This window comes from Ophidiomyces ophidiicola (genome assembly GCF_022830035.1).
Source record: "Ophidiomyces ophidiicola strain CBS 122913 chromosome Unknown scaffold_37, whole genome shotgun sequence".
NCBI classification, from domain to species: Eukaryota; Fungi; Ascomycota; class Eurotiomycetes; order Onygenales; family Onygenaceae; genus Ophidiomyces; species Ophidiomyces ophidiicola.
The window spans coordinates 194,395-205,500 of record NW_026054677.1 but is presented as its reverse complement, the minus strand read 5'-3'; the positions used below and the strand labels follow the sequence as shown (position 1 = coordinate 205,500).

At 48.0% G+C, this 11,106-nt stretch overlaps 5 protein-coding genes across 5 annotated transcripts; 2 read left to right on the top strand and 3 right to left on the bottom strand.

Moving 5' to 3' along the window:
• Positions 1-1,376: 1,376 nt before the first annotated feature.
• LOZ57_006230 (uncharacterized protein) lies at positions 1,377-2,403 on the top strand (the record flags this gene model as incomplete). Its single annotated transcript, XM_049255250.1, has 2 exons — positions 1,377-1,664; positions 1,720-2,403. The coding sequence occupies 2 exons, from the start codon at positions 1,377-1,379 to the stop codon at positions 2,401-2,403; spliced, it is 972 nt and encodes a 323-aa protein (XP_049105853.1).
• A 1,723-nt stretch (positions 2,404-4,126) lies between these two features.
• On the top strand, positions 4,127-5,607 carry LOZ57_006229 (uncharacterized protein; the record flags this gene model as incomplete). Its single annotated transcript, XM_049255249.1, has 4 exons — positions 4,127-4,492; positions 4,548-4,694; positions 4,751-5,278; positions 5,338-5,607. The coding sequence occupies 4 exons, from the start codon at positions 4,127-4,129 to the stop codon at positions 5,605-5,607; spliced, it is 1,311 nt and encodes a 436-aa protein (XP_049105852.1).
• A 782-nt stretch (positions 5,608-6,389) lies between these two features.
• Positions 6,390-7,317, bottom strand: PIB2 (Zn finger protein; the record flags this gene model as incomplete). Its single annotated transcript, XM_049255248.1, has 2 exons — positions 6,390-6,680; positions 6,892-7,317. 2 exons carry the CDS (start codon positions 7,315-7,317, stop codon positions 6,390-6,392), a joined length of 717 nt encoding a protein of 238 aa, XP_049105851.1.
• A 548-nt stretch (positions 7,318-7,865) lies between these two features.
• On the bottom strand, positions 7,866-9,644 carry LOZ57_006227 (uncharacterized protein; the record flags this gene model as incomplete). Its single annotated transcript, XM_049255247.1, has 3 exons — positions 7,866-9,272; positions 9,397-9,458; positions 9,509-9,644. 3 exons carry the CDS (start codon positions 9,642-9,644, stop codon positions 7,866-7,868), a joined length of 1,605 nt encoding a protein of 534 aa, XP_049105850.1.
• A 447-nt stretch (positions 9,645-10,091) lies between these two features.
• On the bottom strand, positions 10,092-10,970 carry GTT1 (bifunctional glutathione transferase/peroxidase; the record flags this gene model as incomplete). Its single annotated transcript, XM_049255246.1, has 3 exons — positions 10,092-10,435; positions 10,498-10,868; positions 10,933-10,970. The coding sequence occupies 3 exons, from the start codon at positions 10,968-10,970 to the stop codon at positions 10,092-10,094; spliced, it is 753 nt and encodes a 250-aa protein (XP_049105849.1).
• Between the last annotated feature and the right edge of the window lie 136 nt (positions 10,971-11,106).

Sequence of the window (11,106 nt, the reverse complement as noted above, 5' to 3'; positions counted from 1 at the left end):
ATAAGGTAATAACTTAACTAGCTAAAAGATCGTAATCAAGACTGAAAGGTCTATTGATCACATTGGGTCTGAAAAAACCCCAAAGCATAAAGTACAGCAGTGAGGGATATTGGTCAATGGCCTAAAGGCTGAACCAGCAACTTGGAAGAATGTAATATTAAAATAATTAACAAATCATTTTATGAAGATGATCAGATGTGATTAGATTTCCATAACATTAGAACAGCACATTCTAGCAAGAAGTTAGATGTTCTTCAGCATGAATCATGTTAAATTGTGGAAAAATTGGGGTTCCAAATCTATCAATTGAAACTATCATCAGAGCTGAAAGTACACAATGTGTTTCATGTGTCTTTTCTAATCAAACACAAGAAACAGAAGAGAGTGAATAGTCAATCACATCACTCAATTCATGAGACATTCTCTGTGAAGCAAGAGTATCAGATACAGAAGATTGTTGACTTCTGTAAGAATGGTCAAGTAATTGAATATCTTGTGTGGTGACAGAGATATGAGGAAAGAACTTAAGAGTCTTCAAAGAATGTGAGGCATCTAGATAAAAAGCTGTTTAAGTTTCATAGAAAATATTCAGACAAGTCTGATCTATGTCATATTCTGAGAATGTGCACTTAGAGAGATCTTGTTAGATTTGTAAAGTCATTTATGAAGCAGTTAGAAAATGATTTATGAAGCAGAAGAACAGTGATTTAAGTAATGAATTAATTTAGAAGAAAATTCAGTCTGTAAAAGCATTTACAACTGTCAAGAAGTGGTTCATGAAGCAGAAGTAGTAAATTTACTCTAAAATAAAAGAAAGAACTAGACTATTAGTGGCCAAAGCCTGCAGTAACAAAAGAAAGAAAACAAGAGAACAATTCTAAGAATTGAAAGAATAAGTTTTGTGTGTCTGATAGACACAGTTATTACATCTGTCTCTATCAAGAAGACTTGTGACACACTGTTTCAATGAAAAATTTAAGTTACTTCAGCATGCTGTACATGACTGCTGAGAATAATTATCTGTCATGATGATCAGAACTTCTTTCTGAAGCTGGGCTCTATCTCTCAGTCAAACAGAGTCTGTTGGATCAGTAAGAGTTGCAGATTAAAGAAGAGAAAAAGCAAGAAGTCATCTCTCACAATCAGATGAATTCTGATCTGAAATTAAAAATGAAAGATGACTCATAGTAACTGATGTTCTGGCTGACAAGTTAACAGTCAGAGCAGGGGCTGGGGGAGCAGAAGCAGAAGCAGAAGCAGATACAGTAAACAGAAAAGAATTTAATGAGACTGACTTCTAGAGAAAGAAAAGCATCAGCTGTATCATCGATTGGGACCAGCGTCGATGTTACCGAGTTGAAGACCCCCTTTCACTTATGCCACCTGAGGAAGGCATTGAAATTGATATTTTGACAAAGTATATTGATAAGCTTAGCCTGGATGTTTGCTCCATTACTGTCGACAATCAAGGGAAGCTTGTCTCGGTGTCATCAGATCCTGAAGATGATGATACCATGGCAATATATTACCCTCCCTATTCCCAGCCTACTTCGCTGCATGATTCTTTGGTTATCAATCGGTCGAAACTTATCGAATTAGATCGTCTTGGGCCCGAAGTGGATTTGGTCAGCTACATCGACGAGTCTGGTATCAGCAAGGAGGTGGTATTCAAATATCACATCATCTACCAATGTTTGGAGCGATCTTCAATCTATTAAGAATTTACCTAAACATCCTCACCTAATTTCTTTCGATCGCGTTGTTTTGGACGATGCCGAAGCTCGAATCCTTGGTTTTACAATACCATACATTGCTGGTGGAACCCTTGAAACAAATACAAGTCGAGTCTTCCGTTTGGAATGGCTGAAGCAACTCACTGACGTTGTTGACTACTTGAACCTCGACTTAGGCATCCTGCATCAAGATGTTGCCCCCCGCAATATCGCCGTTGACCCAGAAACAAATAAAGTCATTCTTTTCGACTTTGATCGGTCGGCCCCAATATGTCGGATGGAAGATCCCAAACGTAACGATATCTCAGGAGTGATTTTTACTCTCTACGAAATCATCACGCAAGACAACAGCTTTCGCCGCGTGCCATTCGAAGAACAGGACGCAGGAAGAGTGTTGGCGTTGAAAGAGTGGCCGGCAAAGGCGCAGCTCGACAACGATCTTAGCCTATATCGTAATCACCTGGATAACTGGGTTCAGATCCGGACCAAAATGCAAAACTGTGCATTAATAGAAAAAGGAAATGTCTTCTTTGCACTACCGGATATGCCGCCTGCCACACCACTTCTTGTAGGCCAATACTGTAATGGAGCGCCCCTGTACAGCAAATTGGGTATTCAAAAGAGAACAGAAGCATTGAAAGCCAATAGAAGTGTTGTGTCTTGGGAATGATCTCCTTCTCAGAAGGTGGAAGTCCAGCAGTAAACCAGATAGAAATGGAGGTCCATTGATACAGCCACCAGCTACCAATAATTAATCAGTTTTGAAATGTTATGCCATGCTTATCCATATACGCTTTTTGCCTGGCAGCTTTTACCCACAGCATTATTCAGTCTCAAAGGGCATATATCCTTGGCATATATTTAAGGTTCAGATTGATCGAAATAAGTATTTCACATTCTAGCAAGACTGACATGTTTTCTGTTTGTTGCTATGTGTCGTACCAATCATGCATTGGCATTTGAATGTTGAGCATTGAAGCTGAAATTCTGTGTGATAACGGCACCAATGATAATGAAAGATGAGCCCGAGCTGGCTGTTGTCAGTTGGACGCCATGGCCGATGCAAAGGTAGCATTTCCCAACCATGGCAGCAATGAGCTGGTTGGCCATGACACGCAGCGCCCTTCCGCCTTGCTCTTACGATCCCTACTTCCGTCCACGTAGTTGCCTGCTTCTCCTTCTCTCTCTCCTCCCTAACCCCTTGACCCTAAACAACTAACTGCCCCAGGGTAATAAAATAAGGGCAATTCTCGACCTCAGGTCTGGTTATTCGATATTGCAGAGTACCCAAACTTCCGGTCGCCCAGGCTGTCCAAGAGTAAAGCCATCTATTCCGCCCCCAGCCCAGCCCTCGATTAGATGGGAGATGCGACTCTGTTCGGGCGTGCGGGCAGGGAAGTCAGGGTGGTGACCAGCCACGGCCGATTGTTGTCGACGGCTGACGCAGTGAACGGCGGGTAAGGATAATAATAATAATAATGACAATAGTCCTTACGGAGTAAACAGTATCATTGTTCCGGTCACCCTGTTGGCTGCTCCTCCGAGCCGTGGCATTTCTTGGAGGCGCGCGCGCAAGGATCGAGCATGTCAAAGATGCACCCCGAGATTAAGTCTCGGGTCGCATGGCGGGGATCCGCTGCCTTTGAGCAGACCCGTATCCCCAAGCCGTGCCTTCGTAGCTGCTGTTGTCGCTGTGGCGCGTGCCAGAGTGGGAGCGGGCGCGGAGTGTAGTCGTGGTTGTGCGTGTTTGTTTCTCTCGAGTTTAATTAGGGCGGGCGGGCGGGAGAATAGACGCGTCCTCGATCGAGCCTATGCTCCTCACGCTGTCATTGCGCTGCGACGGCATGGATGTAACATGCCCAGGGCGGTGATCCACGGGCGTTGAATGCTTATTATCGGCGTGGATGGCTGGTTAGTTTAACTAACCTTAGTTCACCAACTAACTAGGTAACTAACTAACTATCTCCTAGCTTGGTGTTTGTTGTGATGCCTCCATCTCTTTGCTGCGTCCGTCCGCCGGTCTGTCTTCGCCCACTCTCCCCCTCCCGGCCTGTCCGTCTCTCTGTCCGCTTCGTGGTACATCGTATCTCTCCCTCTCCGCTAGTCCGTCCTAATCATCGCACGCCCGATGCGCACCAGCCGTTCACCATCCTCGTGCCGCTCGCGCGCAGCCTTCCCTGCCCGCCAAGGGCGCAGTCATGGTTGCTGGATGCGGGGGACAGGATGCCCAACGAGCACCATCCCTGATGCCCACCTGCCTGCCTGGTGTATATATACACTGGCTCTCGCTGGCGGTCCAGCGGCTGGCGCGTCGTGTGCTGCTCCGCTACTCGACAACCCACTGAGTGGCCGCCGACTCCTCTCCTCGTGCCTCGCCTGCCAACCTTTTCGCCATGTCCCACCGCGCTGAACAGCATTGCGCCTGGCGCTGGCGTGCCGGGGCTGCCCTGGCTACCCTGTTGCTGGCCCCGGCGCTGGCCTCGCCCGCTGCCGCCAGCCCGGCCACGTCCCATGACGACTATCGCAAGCGGGCGGAGTGGATTTTGAGGACCACGCCGCTCATCGACGGCCACAACGACCTCCCGTACTTCATCCGCAAGTCTACCAAGAACCAGATCTACGATGGCAAACTACCCTTCGAGACTGGCCTGTCGGGTCACACTGACCTGAAGCGCCTCCGTCAGGGCATGTTGGGCGGCCAGTTTTGGAGCGTGTATACGCCATGCCCGAACCCCTTGGTTCCCATTGATGAGCCTACGGTATATATCCATTCCCGCGGCGTGTCTCAAAACAGAACGCTGACCTATATCACAGTGGTCCGTCAGAGACACTCTCGAGCAAATCGACGTGACCAAGCGACTCATTGAGAAGTACTCGGGCGATCTGCAGTTTTGCGATAATGCAAGATGCGCTACCCACGCCTTCTCCAAGGGGAAAATTGCCAGCTTCCTCGGCATTGAGGTTTGTACCTTTCTTTCCTCTCTCACCTTCGCGCGAGACGCTCATCAACCTTTAAGGGCGGCCACCAAGTCGGGAATTCTCTGGCCGATCTCCGCCGCGTGTTTGAGCTGGGTGTCCGCTATATCACCGTCACCCACAACTGCGACAATGCGTTTGCTACGGCTCAGTCAACGGTCGGCGCTGGCCTACCTGACGTCGGTTTGATGAAACCGTTTGGCTTTGAATTCATTAAGGAGATGAATCGACTGGGTATGCTGGTCGACCTCTCCCATGTTTCTCACAACACTATGAGAGACACCTTGAGCGTCACAAAAGCACCTGTCATCTTTTCTCACTCATCCGCCTATGGTCTTTCCAAACACCTGCGAAACGTCCCCGATGATGTATTGGTGTCCGTCGCCAAAAACAATGGCGTGGTCATGGTAACCTTTGTGCCTTCTTTCCTCAATGTGGATGCTCCCAACTCCACCAGCATCGACGATGTTGTAAATCACATCTTCTATATTGCGAAGGTAGCTGGGTGGAACCATGTTGGCATTGGTGGCGACTACGATGGAATTCCGAGCCTGCCAAAGGGCCTTGAGGTGCGACTAAATCAAACCAAGTTTAATGCTTGCTTTCCAAACTAACTCCTCCCAAACAGGATGTTTCAACGTACCCTGCCCTCATCACCCGTGTTCTCCAAAAGGGTGCGACGACGGAGCAAGTCCGAGGGCTTATCGGAGATAATATCCTTCGAGTCTGGGCTGAAGTTGAACAGGTAGCAAAGCGCCTGCAGACATCTGGCGAAAAGCCCAACGAAGCCAACTGGGAAGGCAGAAACTGGACTCGGCCTGCTAAACGCGACTTTACTGACCTAGCCTCTTCTTTCACCGGCCGTAGCGTGCCACTCTCTAACGAGTATTGTGATTAATACTCTATCGAGGATGTAATGGGGACGCGCCACAGCCGTATTTCTATACAATTACATCTATGGAGCATACCACCCTATATCTCATAGATTATCCATGTTGGATAAAGACTAGATGTACATCAAAAGTCCCATTGGTGTGTGTGTGAACTTATTATTTTTTATATGTTCTTATGCAGTCTTAGACTATGAAGGGCCACTCTCCCTCATTTGGCTTAGTTACAGCATGTGTTATCCTTGATATCTGGCATCCCATCACTCTATTCCTGATATATCTCAACATGACAAGAATCTGTAGAAAATCAGAACAAGATGCACAATATTTTCTCAGACGTTGCCAACTACACCATACACCCTTCCCAAAGTTCCGTTGGTAAATAGCTGATGAGGATCTAGACAATAGCAGTATTATCATTCCTATGTTAAATTGTAATCATCACGGTATCACTCAGTGGCTAACCTCATCCTACTAAGTTGGCCCTGTATTTTGCGTTCATGGCTATGCTAATGTTTTACTGACACAGGGGGAAAATGTAAAAATGAACGAAAGAGAAGTTAAAAAAAACACCCGATAAAAAGAAGTTTGCATTTAATGGAACAAAGTCTATGATGGTCAAAATCGGTATGATGGTTAATGAGGCGCTATTTCATGATCATGCCACATGAGCTGAAGAGTAACGTAGGGTAGTGGGACAAATACAAAACAGCAAAAAAAAAAAAAAAAAAAAAAAAAAAAAGGGTATCATCGTAGAAGGAAATGAACTCGAGTAAAACAAGATCTTTCATTAAAATGTGCTCCAGCTCCAATCTTTGGGCACACTGGTTGCCATAACGGTATCTTGGTGGCCCACGGCTGGCGAGATGAAGCTTGCATCGCTTACGCTGGCCCTGTCGGAGTCTGTGTCCTTGACTGTAGTTGATATAGCTCCGTCATTCCGTTTCTGCTCGAGTTGAGAGGCTAGATCGTGTTGTATTTGGTTCAGCTGATCAATGCGTGACTGGTCCCAACGGCAGTATTCACTCCAGCAGAGGTCGCACGCGCGAGACGGAATGCCGCCAGGATGGAACTGCGCATTCTGATCAAGGAGAACGAGGTAAGGGGTATGCGAAGAACAAAAGACATGGCCGCAATGCCGACAGTGATGACGGCGATTGAATAACCCAAAAAAAGACCTGCAAACGGGAGAGTCACACGATGGAGACGCAGAATCGGCCTAAATAAATACCCCGAATTAGACATATAGTGATATAAGGAGACGAAAGAAGGAAAGTAGGCCAAGAAGTTACCTTCCAGTGTTCTCTCGTGGGCGAGCCTGTGACCATCCCAAGATTTTGAAATTTCAACCATTCATCTTCGGCTATCTTGCTAAACTGACTGCGAACACTATCGATGGTCGATGTGCGGGAGAGCAGGGGAGGAACACCAGTATTATTAATGTCATCTGACACATCATGAACGCTCCGGGGAGGTGTTAACGGAGAGAATTTGGCAGGCCGTCCAGTAGGGCGTAGAACCGCAGGCACGTACAGTGGGCTTTTCAAAGGGCGAAGCTGCCTCGACTGCGACTGAACATGGTGAAGCTGGGAGTTTTGAAGGCGAGGAGAGGTGGGAGAGTTGTTTGCGGGGGTAGCAGAGGCCGAGTGCGCTGGGGACGGGTTGCCATGGGGGGGTATAGGTCCAGGCAGCGAAGCGTGGGGATTTGAAAAGTACATCTTGGGGCCGGGGCGGGAAATGCGGGCTGCCCAGAGTCTAGAGATCGGGGTCGACTGCTTGTCGGGGCGCGTACACGAGAAGAATGATAGGGCCGTCAACGACAGCACAAGAGAGAGAGTAGCAGAGCCAATTGAGCTGGACCGGCAAGCAGCACGGGCGACGCTGGCGATGGACAGTGGATGGCGGGAAGTGCGAGAGGTTGTGGGCGAGGGCAGCGAGGCGGCGAGGCGGAAAAGAAAGTTCGCAGCAGAAACGGGGGGCGCGGCCTTGGCGCTGGGGATGTAACGGTGTGGAATGTGCAGCGCTTGATTGGCTCGGGCGGAACCCGCCGGGGCCCCGGCTTACTTAACGCGCACGGCTGTCGCGCGGTGATTGGCCCGGTTGGGCCGCCCGGCCGGAGAGCGGTCAGGCAAAACGGGAAGTACCGCCCAGCGGTAATCCCGCACGGCGGTACATGCATACAGCGTCTGGAATGGGTGTATCCATAGATATGTACTGTAGGGTACGTACACCATCCATCCCCTCAATGACGAAATGGGTCCTGCCATCAAGAGCCCGTCGAGTCCAGGAATCCCCGCCGCCTGTTGCGCGACTTTTGCTGCGCGTACACATCCAGCTTCACGGCGACAAACACCACCTCCACCCCACCCGCTCCGGCCTCACTGCTCCCTTGGAGTGACAGCCTCCACTGTCCCTTACGCACAATCCAGGTATGACGGCCGCCCTCACTTTCGCCTCGTTTTCGCTTTCGGGAGGGACGCCCAAATTGGGCGTGCCTTAGTTGTGGATGTCCAATTGGTGACTGAGGACGTTCCCGCTCCGATCCCGGACGAAATATAGGTTGCCCGGTCTTGATTTCTCGTTGGAATGATTGCGGCGTCAAATCTGGGTCGCTTGGAAGTACCCCAAGGTTGGGAAATGTTCCGCAATTGGTCTCATCAAAATCTGTGGCCCAAAGTGATTCATCATATGGCCCGCATGCACCAGTCCCGCCTGTAATGGGCCTATCGTGTGAGTCACATCTTTCACCATCCACTATAATATCTGCATCCGGATCGATTAGTATCGTAACGCCCCCTGAAAACATCGGGGAGCCCCGTGGGGTAGTCGATGGACTGTTAATACTGCCTCCGTTTTGCAACTGTTCAGAGGTCTTTCGGGGAATAGTAGTTTTACTGGAAATTAGTTGCAAAAGGCTTGATACCCTGGTCTTCGTAGTCCCATAGAACTCCGCCCGCTTCGATTCCAAGTCTACCCGAGTGTTTTCCCCGCCAATTTCGACAATGAGTTCGTAGTGATCATCATCCACAAACGGTCGGGCATACTGTACCCAACCGCCAGAATCGCCGGACAAACTCGGGGAAGAACCATCGAAAGCTAACTGAATACCAGATGGGCGAATATCCTCCAATCTAATCAAAATCTCTGAGCGGTCGTGTTTAAGGTTGTAGCTTATTTCGTGCGGAATCAGCTTCTGTTCGAGTCCGCGAAGGTGGAAATATCGACAATCGCGCAAAAGTTCGACTCGATGCTGTTCGTTTCGTATTTGAATCGGGTATCCGCGAAGCATATGAAGAAGCTCTGCGAATACTTCGCCTGAACGGTTGCTTACAATAGGGGGCGTGATTGCGGGTGGGCGAAGCAGGCCCTGGCGTTCCAATCCTGGAAATACCTCACCCGGAGTGGCAAAAAATACGGCAAATCCTAAAGAGAAGAAATTTGGAGAATCACCGGGATTTGAAAATATATCGCGAGGAATCTGAAAATGTCGATCCCCAATTTGAATAAAGATTTCACACTCAAAGAGCTGCGAAATAAGGCGCGGCACTGATACTGCGGTCAGGTTATTTGAAGACATGAGGGCCCATTTCCCAGAAGAACCTACAACTATAAAATTGAGCATCCGCAAAAAGCTTAACGAAGTGCGAATTGTCTCGCGGTCGAATATAATATCCTAAGAAGTTGGATTAGCAAGACTTTTCGTTTCTGCATTCGGAAATCGATGGGTTGGTACCTTGCAGATGCTTCAAAATGTCGCGAAATGTGTCTGGATCCCGGTCTATATAGAGCGTTCTGACTGTGGAATTTTCTCCATTTTGCCTCAATTGTTCTTCAAAAAACTGAGAGAAGTAGGAGGGTGCTCTTCAACTGTCAGCATGATATGAATCAGCTACTACAGGAGTGACCAACCATCCGATGCTATAGAAGCGCCTGAGAGCCTGAACAGCTCGGATCCAATTTGAATCGGAAAAACCTTCTCGGGCGGGAGAGGGGTAGGGGAGCCCTGGGTATGGGCTGGGTAACTTGATGACGCAGATATAGACATCTTTGTTTGTTATTCTTTGATACTTCTAGTCTTAACTAGACGAAGCAGTTTAAGGCTTCGATATCCCAGTTGGTATCAGAATAGTTAACAAACAGAAGATGAAAGTGTCGGAGAGTGCTCTCCCGACACCGAATGTTATTGTAGGAGCCCTGGGTGAGCTACGTAGTCCTTTAGAATATTGAAAGTTGCGAGGAAAATTCGCGAGGCATCCAAGCCCTACTATTGCATACACCTGGTATTTGTGGTTGACTAGGTTAAGATATATATCAACTCGATAGATTGTCAAAAGTTGTGTTGCTTAGTCAGCGATTTAACTAGGTAACAACGGACAGATTGGAATACACGCGGGATGCAAATGTGTCAGATAGTAGCTACAGAGGTATTTGATATTCTCCAAGAAACAAAATATTATGTACAGGTAGGGATATATCGGGGAACGTGGCGCTGTCACATTCTTGGCAATGGCCCAACGCTGGCTCCCGCCGTTTCAATTTTGGCGACAGCTCTTTGATATGCGTCACGGTTTTGCAAGCGCAGAAGATAGTCCATCAAATTCGGATAATCCTTCTTGTTTAGAAGACCGGTTACGTCCAGAACCTGCAGTGGATAGAGGATTAGAAAATCGGGCCCAGAGAGCTTGTCGCCGCAGAGGTATTGGTTCTCTCCGATTTCAGTTTCCAAGAAACGTAAGTGAGTTTGCAAGTTATGATCAAGGTAGCCCTGGTGGACCCTGTCAGAGATCATTTTTGTCACAGGTTTGATAAAGAAAGGTACTGGGGCGTTGCGGATGTCTGCAAGTTGATTAGCAACAAACGCTACTCGCAGCCAGGGGCATAGTGTCAAGAGCACGCACTGCTAACAACTGCCTCGATATGAAGAAACGGCATAAAGCTGCCTTCGACATAATGCATAAAATATCGCTGTTTCCTCCAAGACTCTGACTCTTGTTGATCTGATTTGGACGGCTCGTAGCTTTGGATCGTGGCACTGTCCCCAAAATTTTCAATGAGATATTCCACGATGAACCCCGATTCGGCCAATACCAGTGGCTGCGGAGCGCCCTCCTTTTCAACTATAACTACTGGCGACTTTCCTAAGGCATGGATTTCTTTTAGTTTCGGATCTGCCTGCATATTCTTTTGACGCTTGAAGATATGCAGTTCGTAGGAAAGCTTCAGTTCCTCCAAAAGCCACACAATTCGCTGGGCACGGGAGTGCTCAAGCCTATCATAGAAAATAAGATGGTTAGAACCGGCGAATTGGCACAGGGTGGGGAACACTCATTCACCAGTAAACAGCTACTTTTGCTTCTTGTGAGGGCGACATAGTAGCAACAATATGGGATTTCAAATATGTTAATCTAAGATATCCTTGAACAGAGAAGGCATAAGGGAAATCATTGTACTCTGTAGGGCCGAGGTCAATCCTTCATAAATAGCAACATCATGTTAATCCTGCGGCT